At 43.3% G+C, this 14,879-nt stretch overlaps 1 protein-coding gene across 1 annotated transcript in view; it reads right to left on the bottom strand.

Moving 5' to 3' along the window:
- Positions 1 to 14,879, bottom strand: part of Fras1 (Fraser extracellular matrix complex subunit 1) — a 420,836-nt gene that overhangs the window by 249,084 nt on the left and 156,873 nt on the right. Inside the window, exons 4-6 of the mRNA XM_006975359.4 lie at positions 13,271 to 13,363; positions 5,359 to 5,518; positions 2,628 to 2,761 (exon numbers count right to left, since the gene is read on the bottom strand). Of these exons, the coding sequence (XP_006975421.1) occupies positions 2,628 to 2,761; positions 5,359 to 5,518; positions 13,271 to 13,363 (387 nt within the window). The remainder of the gene's footprint in view (positions 1 to 2,627; positions 2,762 to 5,358; positions 5,519 to 13,270; positions 13,364 to 14,879) is intronic.

Here is a 14,879-nt window from a genome sequence, read left to right as displayed (position 1 = left end):
CAGATCCTCTGCAGCACATTAACTAACTAACTATCAGCAGGAACAAGTCTCATCAGACTGCAAAGATCATTTTAGTGAGTGATGGATGATAAAGGTGACAGGGTCGTGGTTCAGGTGACAGGCTATCTGGACAGAAGGTGAGAGCAGTAATTCCATTTGAATTCATTATTTCATCAAGGGAATAACTCCTCATTTGATCACAAAGAACAGCAACTTCTCCTTTTGCTGGGATAATCACCAACTTTTAGATTGTGATGATAAGCATCCAAATAAGCAAGAATCTCGACTGTCTATCAGGACTGGGGTAAGTTGCCAAAGAAAGAAATCCAGCATCAGGGATTATTTTTGTTCTGCTCTCTGCTCTTCCCAAGCTTTCCTTAATTAGTGAAAAAGCTCCTGTTACAATTAAAACAAAAGCAAACAAATGAACAAGCAAACCTCGTAAGTCAGGGAAATCCTTAAAACGGGTTAGAATGTTCCAGAGCTCAGCTTTGGAAAATGTGTTTCTGGTGACAAACTTGCATTTTTGGGTCTTACATTTAATGAACAAATGCATTTAAAATGCCCCCTATCACACTTGATTATGTTAGCAGCTTTTGCTACTGGGACCATGATACTAAATATGTGTCGGGAGTGATCTTTTGAGGCAGCGCTACAGAACTGCTTGAGACAAGTGCTGGCTGCCATACCTAGGATAAGTTACTTACCCTCCCCAGGCCTCTGTTTCCTTGGATACCAAGTGCAGAGGGTGGTAATTGCTCCTACTTCATGGGGCTGTTGTAAGAATTACAAAGCCCTTGAAGTAAAAAACCAGCACACATTGAACACCTGAAAAGTGGTGCTGTTGTGATTGTTGGCAGTGGTGTTGGCAGCTGTGAGGGCACTGGGGGGGATTAGGTGTTCCATCAACAGCACTAATTCCATGGGACTCCTCCTCTATGTCATTGCAGGAGTTAATATTTCACAGAGAGTGTAAATCAGTAAGTGGTTCTAAGTGATCTGTGAGATATCTAGGTAGATAGATGATAGATAGATAGATAGATAGATAGATAGATAGATAGATAGATAGATGATAGATAGATAGATAGATAGATAGATAGATAGATAGATAGATGATAGATAGATAAATAGATGATAGATAGATAGATAGATAGATAGATAGATAGATAGATAGACAGGTAGACAGATAGATACTAGATAGATAGATAGATAGATAGATAGATAGATAGATAGATAGATAGATGGCAAAAATGACAAGAATACAAGTGAATGAGATCACTTATACATTAATTAGTCTGTTTCACATTGATTACATACATTGGTATAAACAATGAGTGAGTAGTGAATACTATGAATGAAGAAAGAGTATATACTCACTCTTTTCAACATGAGAAATAGTACTTTCAGTGTCTGTCTCTTATACGCAGTGTGTGGTTATTTTACAATTTAAAGCAGAAGATTCTCAACAGGCCTCCATTTCTCCCCTCTCCTTTACTGGAAGGGTAGCAAACCACCAAACTGCCCTCACTATCCAGGAAGAATAAACTGCTATACGTGTTAACACGCCCTGGTCACCATGACAGCCCTGCCCGACATGAGAGCAGTGAAGCAAGGTCCCGTGCAGTTCCACCCAGGCACTCACTTGAGATCTGAACCTGGGACAAGACTTGTTGATGAGGTGAAAGCTGAGGCAGGAGCAGAGAAGCTGACATCATGTGGATAACAGAATCCAGTCTTTCAATTAGACACATTTCCCTTGATTTGGCATTTAGCATTTCATGTCTAATTGCCTTTCGTCTGTCTTTAAAAATATTGCCCAATTGTCACAATATGCCACGTTATTGATTTTGTTTTATTGGACACAAAGTGCTACTCTGTAGCAACTAAATCTTGGTTTCCAGCTTTTCCGTGGATCAAAAAAATGAACTATTTTTCCACTGGAGGCAAAACTCCTCACAGTTATCTGTCAATTTTCACAGCACATCCTCAGGAGCGTCAGGAAGAGGAGAAAACTACAAGACACTGCCTATAACGCACATATTTACAATGGATTCTCTCCTCTAGATTTGTGTGAACAGCCCAATGTTTGGGAAATTGGATCAGCTTTAAATGAAGATGGTCCCACTATCGTGAACACCCCCTGGGAAAACACTTAGAGAACTTGAATCATTATCCTATAAGAATTAAATTGTGTACATCTGGATAATCATGTTCAAAGACACATCTATGCCTTTAAAAAGTAAAGTACACCTCTACATGGGAGAAAAGTAAGAAACCCCATCTTTTTATCGGGCTTTCCAGATGTTCAGCCTGACTTTTTTGGGAACATCTGCATTTCAAGCTGGAGGCTTCCTTATGTGTAGCCCTAAGGCTCAATTTCATTATGTAACAATTTGCCTAAATGGCTGGTAATTAGACCTAGGCGTAGATTCTAAAAGGGCAAAAAAAAAAAAAAAAAAATCATCCTTGAGGTTGTCTTCAAAAGTGTAAGGAAAATGAAACAGCCCTGATTTCTGGGTTCTACTGCTTCCTGGGGTGAATGCCTAACAATATCTAAAAAAAAAAACCTTCGAACTCTTCTGCAGTTAGCTCCCCGGGAAAGGTCCACTCTGAGAGTCCCTCCTCACCTGGTTGCAAAAGAGAGGTTGACACTGAGCCGTGAAGCACTGGGTGAGCCCATTTCTGCATACACACTTGGCACAGTGGCCCAGGCGCCAGTGCTCTCCATCCTGGTACACGTGTCCATCATAGGAACAGGACTCTGGAAGGACAAAGGTATGGGATTAGGGTGAGGATTTCGGGTGCTTGTCTCAGAGCTGGCTGCATGTGTCGACTGGGCCCAGGGCTACTGTATGGGTAGTGGTGTTTATGACAAAATATCAGTCATTTGATTTTATCAATAAAGGCCCTGGAGCCAGATGCTGGGGTGAAAGTCTGCTAGCTCAGAGAGGCAGAGAAAGCACCCAGCTGGCATTCCTTCTCTGCTGATGTCCCAGAAGCCTCCTTCTCCTACACTGTCTCAAACCAAACTCCCCAACTCAATGTCCCTCCCTTCTACTTCCTGTACAGCTCTCTATCCATCCTCCCGACTCCCTCTTACTCTCTATGGCTTTTGCTTAGCAATCCTATGTTCATTTCCTGTCAATTGCGCTCTCTCTCTCTCTCTCTCTCTCTCTCTCTCTCTCTCTCTCTCTCTCTCTCTCTCTCTCTACCTATGGCTGACTTTATTAAATCCTGTTTACAGTATTCAAGCAGAAATCTCTTGGATTAAAGGTGTATGCTAGGACTTAACCACACCACAACTAGAAATACACTTTTGCAGTAAATAATGTGATCTCGGGGTTCACAGTGCGACCGAATGTCCTGCAACAGGGTGGTGAGGACTGGGGACATTCTCTGGTGTCATGCTCCATAATTGCTGCTTTGCCATCTCTGAATCTATAGAGTTAGTGAAGTCTGGTGGGGTATGGAGCCTCGGTTCATGCATGGTCTCATCTCCTGCTGGGTGCCCAGCTCTCAGCTGCCTGCTCCCCAGTCTGTTGCAGAATATTTGTTTAACTATGTAAAAATGTGTTGCTGTTTTACCTTGCCCTGCCTAAGGCACCTGATTGGTCTAATAAAAAGCTGAAGGGTTAATATCGAGAGAGGAGATATAGGCGGACTTCCCCAGCAGGGAGAGTAAGTAGGAGGAAGAATTTAGGCTCAGGCAAGAAAGAAAAAAGATGCCAGAGAGATGCCAGGGGCCAGGCAGCCAGACACAGAGGAAGCAGGAAAGTAGAACAGACAGAATGAAAGAAAAGTAAAAAGCCCCAGGGCAAAATGTAGGTGAACAGAAACAGGTTAAATTAAGTTAAAAGAGCTAGAAGGACAAGCCTAAGCTAAAACAAATATTCATAACTACACTAAGTCTCCCTGTCTTTATTTGGGAGCTGGTTAGCGGCCCAAAGAAAATTCTAACTACACCAGCCCTTTTACCTAGTCAGGAAACTTGGTTCCAAGAGGGTGTATTTTTTCGTATGTTCTATGCACCATGTCCCAGGGGAGGTCCAGGGTGCTGGGGCCTGGGGGGGCATCAAGTTTCTTCTCACCCTTGGAGTGTTCACAGATCCACGGGAGCAGATAGAAAACACGGAATTTTCACATACAGAGAGACCACAGAGGCAAAGTAAGAGCCTCCTTTACTCTCTGAACAGGAAATGTTGCATTTTAACCCACTAGGTAGCTGCTCTAGATGATGCTCCAGTCTCTTGAGGCAAAATGCCTTTAATATGTCTTTCTCACAGAGAACTAATGAAAAATGCTCTTAAGGTGTAAGAGTGAACCCCAGAAACCGAGGCGGCACATTCCCCGTGCTATCCCGACTCGGCTGCTCATATATTTTCACATTCAGGGTTATTTTGTTCAAAGCAGCTGACACTGCTCATATCAGCTAATGGGTGAGTTCTGAAATGCATAGGGCAAACATTCTCCGTCCATGATTTCTTGAGCATACAGCAAACATTCTCCTTCCATGATTTCTTGGGCATACTTTTAAATCTCTGGTATGGTTCTCTATAACAAAGGCCTTCAGAGGTAGACTAACTAGGGACTGGAAAGAAACCAGGGGGATTTTTTTTTTTTTTGAAAGGGAAAGGACAAGAATCAAACATGACTTTCAACCTATATTGAATAGAAGAAGCTTTCTAATCATTACGTGTCAGCAGAGAGCATGATGGACTGATGATAACGCCTACTTATACTAAAGTCCACACAAACAGCCATGAAAGTGCAACAGGGCATGCATCTCTAAAATATAATGAGAAGGATACACAGGCAAGCCTGGGTTCAATGGGCAGGTCCGGAAGCATGTCCCTGGCTTGCTGAGAGAAAGCAGGGTGCCTTAGTTTATAGCAAGAGTAATCTGTCCAGGGAGGTTGTAGGGAACACAAATGAAGGGAGCCCCTCCCCCACTTTGTGCTTGTCTTAGAGAAAGCTATTGCATCACAGACCAGCTGACAGAATCAGCAGCAGCAATGCTACATGGAGAAGAACTCTGGTCCTTCTGTCTATCCAGGAAGGAGTGACCTGGGCCTCATGAAGTCCAATCAAAGGAGTGTTTCCCTGCTCCTTTCTCTCTCAGAGGAAGAAAGTGTGGAGGGATGCAGCTGGCCAAGGTAAAATACGTAAATAAGAGACCAGCAGAATTCCACATTTGGAATGCAGCCTAAAGATCCAAGCCAATCCCACTCTCCGGGGCATCGCTCGCTAACAAGTTCAAGGCCACACCACCTGGGCTCCAACAGGAAGGGAGTTCAGAATCTTTGAGCCACGCTGGACCTCGAAGGCCTAGGGAATCCCTGCCCACCAGGCCATACTCACTCCCTGTTCCCACACAGATGGGGCAGCAGCCTCCTTCAGCCAGGAATTCCAGCTCCTTCGGTCCACAGGATAACGGGGAGCACGGTTGGCGTGAGCATCTCACCTCTCCGTGAGTGCAAGAGCACACGGTGCACGAGCCCGAGGCCCATTCTGTGCCATGCTGCAAGCCAAGTGGAAAAAGAAGGTTAGCTGCAGACCCCAGACTTCTGCCAACCGGACGGACATAAACCTTGTACAGCATGGGAAAGATGGGAAAGGACTGAACTGGCAAGGTTGACTAGACGTTGCAGGGTTCTCTACTGGAGACTGATTTAAAGATGAGTTTTCTTTCTCTTCCCTCCAAGATGTTTGTATTTGAAATTTTCAGAAAGATGGGGGAAAAAAAAAAGACTCCAATCCCATTGTCTTAGTTCCTTGTCCTTGTTCCTTGCTGTGATTAAATAATCTGACCAGAGGAACTTGAGGAATCGAGGGTTTGTTCTGGTTCAGGTCAAGGTTCAGATTCACGGCAAGGAAGTACGATGTCAGGAGTTTGAAGCACTCGGTTACATCAACTGCATCATCGGGGAGCCCAGAGATGAATGCAGGCCTCTGCTCGGCCCTTCTCCACCCATGCAGTCCAGAATCCCGTCCAGGGAATGGTGTCACCGGGGAGCACAGAGATGAATGCAGGCCTCTGCTCGGCCCTTCTCCACCCATGCAGTCCAGAATCCCGTCCAGGGAATGGTGTCACCGGGGAGCACAGAGATGAATGCAGGCCTCTGCTCGGCCCTTCTCCACCCATGCAGTCCAGAATCCCGTCCAGGGAATGGTATCACTCACACCAGGTGAGACTTCCCACCTCCATTAGTGCCGTCAAGGTGATACTCTACAGACATGCCCAGATACCTGCCTCTTAGCTAATTCTAGATTGTCGAGTTGACAGTTAATACCATCACACCCCACCGTTTGAAGAAATCATGATTCCCAAAGTAAAATGTATACAAACGTATTTTGGGGGGTTTTCATGGTAGCTCTATCATCTATTTTGAGACAAATGCTCACAATGCTGTTTATGTTGGCCTAAACTCCTTGGGGTAAGTAATCTTGCCTCAGCCCCCCAAGAAGCAAGGGACACTGGAGTGTGCCACCACACCTAGTCTATCAAGTTGCTCTTTATTTGGAAGGTTGCTGGAGACTGAACTGATCTTTCAAATGCTAGGCACACATTCACCTCCTACTGAGCTATACTCCTGGCCCCCAAATTCTATCACTTTCAATAGATCTCACTCTAATCTGCTTCCTTCTTTGGCTGTCAATCCTGATTAGTCCACATAATCTCATTCATATTCACACTTATATTCTATCTCTTCTTTTCTCTTTCTCTACATATTGGCGTGCGCGCGCGCGCGCATACACACACACACACACACACACACACACACACACACACACACACACATCTCACATTGCTAGGAAGTATGTAGAGGGGCCAAAAGGAGTCCCCTATTCTATGCAATTTCCCCACAAACTATAGAGCAAAAGATTTATCCCAGTGAGGGTATCCATCTGCATATACAGAATGTTTCTAAGCTACTTTATGCTGGGCTATCGCATTCTCCGGGTTTTGAGCAGTTATAGAATTTAGCCAGTACCCAAAGTATCTAAATTTTTCATTCTCAGATGTGATGCCAAATGGGCCAGCATGTCAACACCGATGTGTGTGCTGCCTGATTGGAAAAACAGCTGCCCCAGCATCTGGTCTCCATTGCAGGATGGACCAATGGTGCACTCCCCAAGATATGTAGTAAACTTAGTTTGATGAATAGTTTCCTAAATACTGGAACCTGTTCCAATTTGCCTCTTTTAAAGCTAGCAGTGATGGGTGTGCTTCAACATACATCATATATGGATTTTTGTCAAAGCATCACACATTCTAGGCATTCTGTCACTGAAAGAACCTAGGGATTACATCTAGAATTTATAAAAGCAATTCTCTTGCTTTTTCACACTGGCATCCAAGATAGTTTTCCATCCTGACACAAAGGAGCCTTATCTTACCAGAACAAGTCAGTACTCCTTCACTCTGCAAGCAGGCCAAGTCTAATGCTATGGAATTAGGAAAACGTTGGGTTATTACTGCAACAACCATTGTATCAGGTAGCCATTGTAATTTAGGGATCTGGGACTCGGCTCACTATCACACTACGCTCTCCTCCAGACAGACTTCCAGGGAATGCAAGAGGGCAGTTACACACACACACACACACACACACACACACACACACACACACACACACGCTGTGGCTTAGGCCAAGCATTTCCAGCAGTGGCCCACACACTTTTAGGTCTCTCTGCAGCCCTTTTTATCTTAGGAATGGAGTTATGTCAATCTTGCTTCCTTGTCTGTAAAAATGAGATGGTGCAACAGTGTATCTTTCATGAGGAACTTAGGTTCAGAAGGCACCACGTTGAAGAGGAAGCTAGGGCTCATGTGTGCACACAGAAGGGGCTCTCATTGGATACAGCAGTAATTGATAGCATCCACAGCAGAACAGTAATGCGTAAATACTGTGTAAATGATGCACCCTTTCACTTGTGAGGGAGGATGATTCCAGGATCTAATGTGTAGCATGGGTGGTATGGCTAGTCTAATTAACTTGGCTGTGACATCATTTCACAGTGTATATGCACATCAAATTGCCACAGTCAACACCGGGATATAGTCAAAGTTTGCTTGACAGGTAAGCATTTTAAACACTCTAAAAATGAAAGAAGACATTTAGTCCTCCCCCACCCTTTCTACTATGAGCTCACGGATTTCTTTGGCTTTTGTTTGTTTATCTTGTTTGTTTTTGCTTGGTTGTTTGGTTGGTATTGTTTTGTTTTTTAAAAATGCTTTTTTTTCCCTGATCATTTAACTTTAAAAAGTTATGAAAAAAGAAATGATCAATGACATGCCAAAAAGTTCCAGTTTAAGGATTCCACCTTGTTCTCTCTAGTGAAAGTGAAAACTGGAAAGCTACCCAAAGGGCCACTAACAGAGAACAATGTTCTCCAAGAGTAGGATGGGAAACTACTTATGGCATTATCATCTAAAAGGCAGGACACAAACCAGGCATTCCACAGAGTTCCCACCTGGCTGAGAACACATACATGTCTTACCTATCTACCCACCAACCTGCATACCTGCTTACCCGCCTCGTCTGCCATCTCCTCTTCCAGCAACACGAAACAACAGTCCAGAGACTTAAAACACTGGTTTCAGGACACTGGAGCAACTTAGGGATTTTATTATTGCTTGCATATTTTTCTATTTTTCAATAGAATACTGTAACTTTTTTCATGACAAAGCAAAGTACTATTTAAACTATCTAAGGAATCACCTACTGTAAGTCCAGTTGAAAGATATATAAAACAACCTGGAGTGAGCAGCTCCATTTCATTAAAAGCGAGCTACTGCTCCCATGCCACTGCTAACCAAGCCCAGCCTTGCTTTCTTTCTGACATTAGATGAGCTTGGGGACACACAGGGTCATTATATGGCCATAGACAAAAGGTCATATTTCTAAGTGTCTAGACATTTCAGTGCACTAAAACAAGACCCTGCTTCTTGTTACTACAAAAAAAAAAAAAATGTTCACTGAGTTGTTTCTAAAACATCTATAATCATACCACCTTTCAGACACAGACCACAAAAATTAACTGTAATAACAGCCTGTCAATCACCAAGGTTTCTCATTTGTAAAATGAAAGGGCTGCTGTGTTAGTAAATCTCTTCAGTACCTTCGGGTTCTGTGATCATGTGAATCTATCATCTCATTCAGGAGACAAGACATGAAGCAGGAGCTTCTCCCTTCGCAAAAACTTGAGAATTACAGGAATACCAAAGACCATTCAGGAGGGAGACTCCATTGTTTCAAGTCAAAGCCTTGCAGCTGGCTCCTGTAGGCGATCCAAAGTGCACAGGGCAAGGGAAGAGAATTACCCCCTCATCTCCAGGGAGGATGAGGCAAACATGTCCTCCTCCATCTTTGTCTTTGCCTCTCTCCCTGAATGAGTGTCTCGTCCTTCCCCTGAGCGTGTGAGGACTGATAACGTATGCAAAGCATTCAGCCTAGAGATCAAGGGGTCCAGCACATGCCAAATGTTATTTATATCTATATAAATAATTTCACAGGGTTCTCCATACCCATTTACAAATGCATTATTTTTAATAAACACTCTGGCAGCAAGGGGAGCTCTATAAAATCAAGGAGTAACAGATGCATCAAGCAAGGCTCCCACAAGAACCAACTTTTGCTGTGCCCTCTTACCCTCATGAATACCGTCTGAAAACATGAGATTTTTGACACTTGGAAAAAGCAAATCCTACAGACGCCATCTTAGATATATTCTTCTGTGTAGTCAACTAACAAGTTAGTGAGTGTTGACAGAAGCCCAAAGAACAGATATAGTCATAAAGTATCTGCCTGGCTCGCTGACAGAACAAAAAAAATATTTTTTCTTCACATAATTTGTTCCTTTCATAAGGTTATAAATTCAGAATACTAAATATCTCCGAGTGTTCCGTGCATTATATAATTATACCCTCTACTTTGAGTAGAACAAAGCTGAATTTAATATTCATTTCTTCTCTCACATACATAATTCAGCTCTCCTTTGCCCTCATGAAACGGAATGTAAGCGTCCAGGCTCCTTACCCCTTTTTACTCAGGGGGATGCACAGGAGGTGAATCTCCATGCACTTTCTTCTTAGACTTAGGCTATCGTGTGCTGGGATTAAATGAGTGGGGAAGAGAAAAAGGGACAAATGGTGCCTTCCCCTCCTCTTTACGAGCCAACTGCTCGGCTCATTCGAGCACCTCTTCAGAAAAACACAGTTGAGCCTTATGCCCTCATTGGTTGGCAAGGTTGGCAGGATTGATGCCAAAGAGAATGTATAGGGACCCCATCAAGGAAAATTGTGTTTCCCCAGTCCTGGCTGTAATGCACCACACAGCACTCCTCAACAACCTGGAAGCAGCCAAAAGCCTCCAGTGTTTCCCTCACTCAAGGAAAAGTCTTCAGGCTTGGGGTGGCTTGCTGAGTTCAGAGTTGTGTATGATGTTGACTCCTCTGCAGGCAGAGGCATCTGTTTCTGAGGGTTAGCCTTTCACTCAAGGGGTACCTATCATGGAGCCCTGAACTCAGCCTTCTGTTAACTTTCCTGAGCTTGAGCCACAGTCACTGGGAACAACATCACTTCAGCTTTCCCTTCCTGTCATACCCAGGCTACCCTAAAGTCTCTACTAAATCTCTCCCCCAGGTCCAAGCTTCTACTTTGGAACACCACAGCACAGTCCTAAAACACCAGGCTAATTTACAGCTGCCAGGAACCATAACCATAACCAGCCCCCTGTGATGCAACCCGTGAGCCAAAGAGAGGCTTACTGCTGTTCAGAGGTAGGTGAAAGCACTCTGAAAATGGCTTCCTAAATAGGCTAAAAGGGGAGAGGGAGAGGTGGGGGGTGGGGGACCGAAAGCCAGGGAAAATCCTAGCAGTGTGGGTGACAAAGCCAGACCCAGAAAAACGCAGATGAGTATGTTAACCTGTTCAGGAAAATCAGTAACACTGGATTTGAAAGAGAATCTAAGGCTATGGGGAGCGGGGAGGAGAGGCAAGAATGGGAAAACAAAGATCATAATCATTGTAATTTGTGACGAAAATGTGACTTTATCACAACTTTAAAAAGCATCACTCTCCAGTCTGTTTGAAGAAGTAGAACATGAAAGGTTTCCCTGCAACGCCACAGTTCTCAAAATTCAACCCTTTCTGCAGTTACATCAAGTACCAGAAATATAACGATAGTATTTCCCGAGGGGAAGAATTTTGAAAGCACACATAGGAAACCATGCATGGGCATGTTCCTATCCATCTAGAGCTTTTAGCATTATTGCAGCAGGAGTGAGCTGCAAGGGAGGCCGAGGGAAGGGCAAAATTAAGAGGCACAGGAGGTTTATAACTACCCCACAACAGATCTGTGCCATAGAAATGCCCAGCCACTTATGACAATGACACCATAACGCTGGAATGAGGACGCTGAAGAAGATGGAGAAAGGATTGAATGATGGCCTGGGTTTGTCACCCTTTGATTTCACTGAGTACCTATTTTGAAGAATGGTCAGTGCCAAGTTCTAGGTTAGTTTAACAGGCAACGATAACTATGAAGATATTTAAATGATTGTTACTGTTCTCAGACAACTCAAAGATTACAAGATCATAATGTGTACAAATGTAACACAAGTAAAGAGATGGTGCCCATCAGATGATCCATGCTGAATTGTGAGGGTAACCCTTGCAAGGGTGCTGTTAAATCTTTTTGAACATCTCTAAGTACCTATCTCTGGCATCAAGTCATTTGGATGTGTCCAGCTTTCTCTCTCCCAGCCCTGATCCTGATTGTATTTTGTTTCTCCTGCATGTCAAATATCCAGCATAGATTTCAGTCAACTTGAACAACAGTCGTCATGATGAAATGGCATTAATTCCATCACCAGCCAGCCTAGGAACACCTCTGCTTCACAGGGATCATATGTGGCAGTTCAAGGTGACACCCACCACCCTACAGAACAAACTGGCTCAAGCAGCACATATTGACAGGTGGGATCGTGACATTCCCAGTGTGGGTCCTGCTTGGGTGTCTTTCAGCAAGACATTGTGTAGAACGGAAAGAGATGTTTCCTACTGTTACTAGGAGACAGTGGGCTGAGTAAGATGATCTGGCCCTTGGAGACATGAGCATTGTACTCGCTGAGTTTTAGGTACATATACTGAATAGCACCCGAGAGTGGGTTTATCAAATCCTGCTAACCCACGCTCTCTCCTGAATAGGCAGAGATGCTAACTCCAGGAACGTATTGTATCAGGTGGAAGATGAGCATTAAAGCAAAGAGCCTCTCCCTCTTCACTGTGCTCAACTTTACCTGGTACAACAGGGTGAGCCTTAGCAAGTGTAGAAAGGAACTATCTTCATAATTTCTACTATAAATCTCACAATGTTGTATTTGAATTAGTATTTAGTATCTACAGTTAAGCTTATAGGATCTAGGAAATATGATCTGAGGAGGAAAGGGACAGATTCTCAGGACTCTGGCTCTTGATGAAGGAGAGGGGAGGGTAGTAGTCTGAGAGGGAAGGGTAATAGTCTAAGGGAACTTTGGCCATGCCTGTAGACTTCCCTAGTTGTTGTGACTGAGGGTTGCTCATCACATCTAGTGAGGAGAAGCCAGGGAAGGCACTGGACTCCCTATAGTCCCTAGGATGACCCCAAAACAAAGCCTCAAAGGTTGATGGTCCTGAGACTGAAAAACTGTATCTTAAGGGAACCATCCCTGAACTATGAGTCAAAAGACCAAATTCACACCTAGATTATGTCATTTACTAACAAGTAATATGACAATGACAAATGGTTCAAGCTATCTGCATCTTAATATTTTTCAACTTTAACATGGGAGTAGTCACATCTGCCCTGCTCACCAACCAGCTCAGGGTTATAGACAATTATCAAATGAAAATCCATGTGGAATATCCAAAAGGAGGGTGGTACTGTTATTATTCAACACTGCAAGCTTTTCAGCATCAACATTCTCAGCTACTCTTTATGCAGACACAAACTCAATGCACAAATATTTACATAGAGCTTATGGGATGAATAGGACACTTTTCATCCTGTTCAAAACAAAAAACAAAACAAAACAAACAAACAAACAAACAAAAAACCCTCAGCACCCACAGAAAACAAAATGAGCCTCCCATATCTGGTTCTGTAGTCAGACTACACAAGGAAGAAAAGGGAAAAGCCCACCTGTTAGCAAGCCAGATTGAACATTCAGCTTTCTTCTGTCAATGACCCATAAGTGAACCTTGAGCCTTAGCACACAGAACACTTACCTCGTGGATTTTTCCCTCGTGGTGGCAAGAGCCAGGACTCCTCTGCACACACTTGGGGCAGCACTGGTTGGGGGCAATCCGCAGCACTTCTCCCTGGGTATTTGAAAGCAGCTCAGTATGAAATCACAACAGCAAATGCTAGTTCATCAGACCCGAGTATCTGAGATTCCCTAAACCTCCTGAGTTTCCACAGTTAACAATGACAGACAAGGTAAAGTAAATACACCAACACAAAGGATTCTCTGTCAAGAGGTGCTTTTTTGGAAAGTAATTTCTTTGGAGCAAAAAAAAATAACAATCCTCTGGGCCTTTTCACATGTAAATGTAATGGAGTGGTGAATTATTTCCGCTAGAAATCCTTCACACAAGCAAAGCGGATGGAGTGAGAAAGGGGCTTATTTTGCTAAGTATTGTTAGCTTCTGTTGGAAGAGAACAAAAGATTCTGGAGCAGGAAACTGCTACAGAGCTGGAAGAGCAAGGTCTAATGCGGGAGCAGGGAATATGGAATTGAGTGTCTAAACATTTTGGTTCACTTCTGGAAGCAGAGAATAGGGACGGAAGTTGAAGGACAAAGTTTTAACAGGAACTAGTACCGTGCTGGGGTCATGCATGATGTACCAAGGAAAACTGATTAAGATTCCTGGGTGCCAGTAAAGAACTGTTCTTGCGGCTTCTATAATTGCAGCTCATGATATTATAAAAAAAGAAGATACATCAGGATTTGTCTCTGATGTCAACTAATAATGCATCTGCTACTGTGAAGAATCGGCTTAAAGTTAGAGGCTAAGGATACAGCTCTGTGGGGGAGCACCTGCAGTACATGTGTGGTTCTAAGTTCCATCCCCAGGACCACACACGCTGACAAAAAGAAGTGGACTAACAATGAGAACAAAGAGGTTATCTTTAGGATCTAATGCTCCACCTATTAGATCTTTCCCATAGTTCAGAGATGTGGACAAATGGGCAATGAGTCATCTGACCACAGTGCCTGAAGATCTGCATTAGCCAGGAAGACATGTCCACCTGCAGGATGAAGGTCTACAAAGCATCTACTCAGAATGAAAACAAGAGACCCCTCAGTTCATCTAACTACATCTGAAAGAATAAGCGAGAAATGAGGAATAATTTACAACTGTAAATCTACTACAAAATTCATCCATAACAGCAATCATCAAATTATCCTTATTTTATGGATAAAGAATAACATTTATATGAGATTGTATGAAACCCCCATGCTATGCAACATTAACAATGGTTCACAAGGGTGTCTTCTGAACCCAAAAAGGAAGCTACACTTTAATCTCTGACAAGATAGCAATGGAAACGACATTAGCATAATTTCCACTAAGCATTTCATAGAGATAGGAAATGAGATAATCCAATTGTTTTTGACAACAAAGATTCAAAAAGCAAGAGAGAAATGCAGGTGGAACAGATAATTCCAAGGGGTATATCATGCCCCCAAATATTAGTTTTCCACATTCTCGAGAACAAACTAACTTTCAGATTTAGCCTTCACAAAAGCATTTCAAAATGTAATATTATTTATTTGTGAGTGGCATTTGAAGAGGAGGAGGGGGGTTCTTAGCTTGAATGTCTGGGAGGGGG

The sequence above is a fragment of the Peromyscus maniculatus genome, chromosome 10, assembly GCF_049852395.1.
Source record: "Peromyscus maniculatus bairdii isolate BWxNUB_F1_BW_parent chromosome 10, HU_Pman_BW_mat_3.1, whole genome shotgun sequence".
NCBI classification, from domain to species: Eukaryota; Metazoa; Chordata; class Mammalia; order Rodentia; family Cricetidae; genus Peromyscus; species Peromyscus maniculatus.
Note: the sequence above shows the minus strand (reverse complement) of the source record. Positions and strands in the feature narration are given on the sequence as shown.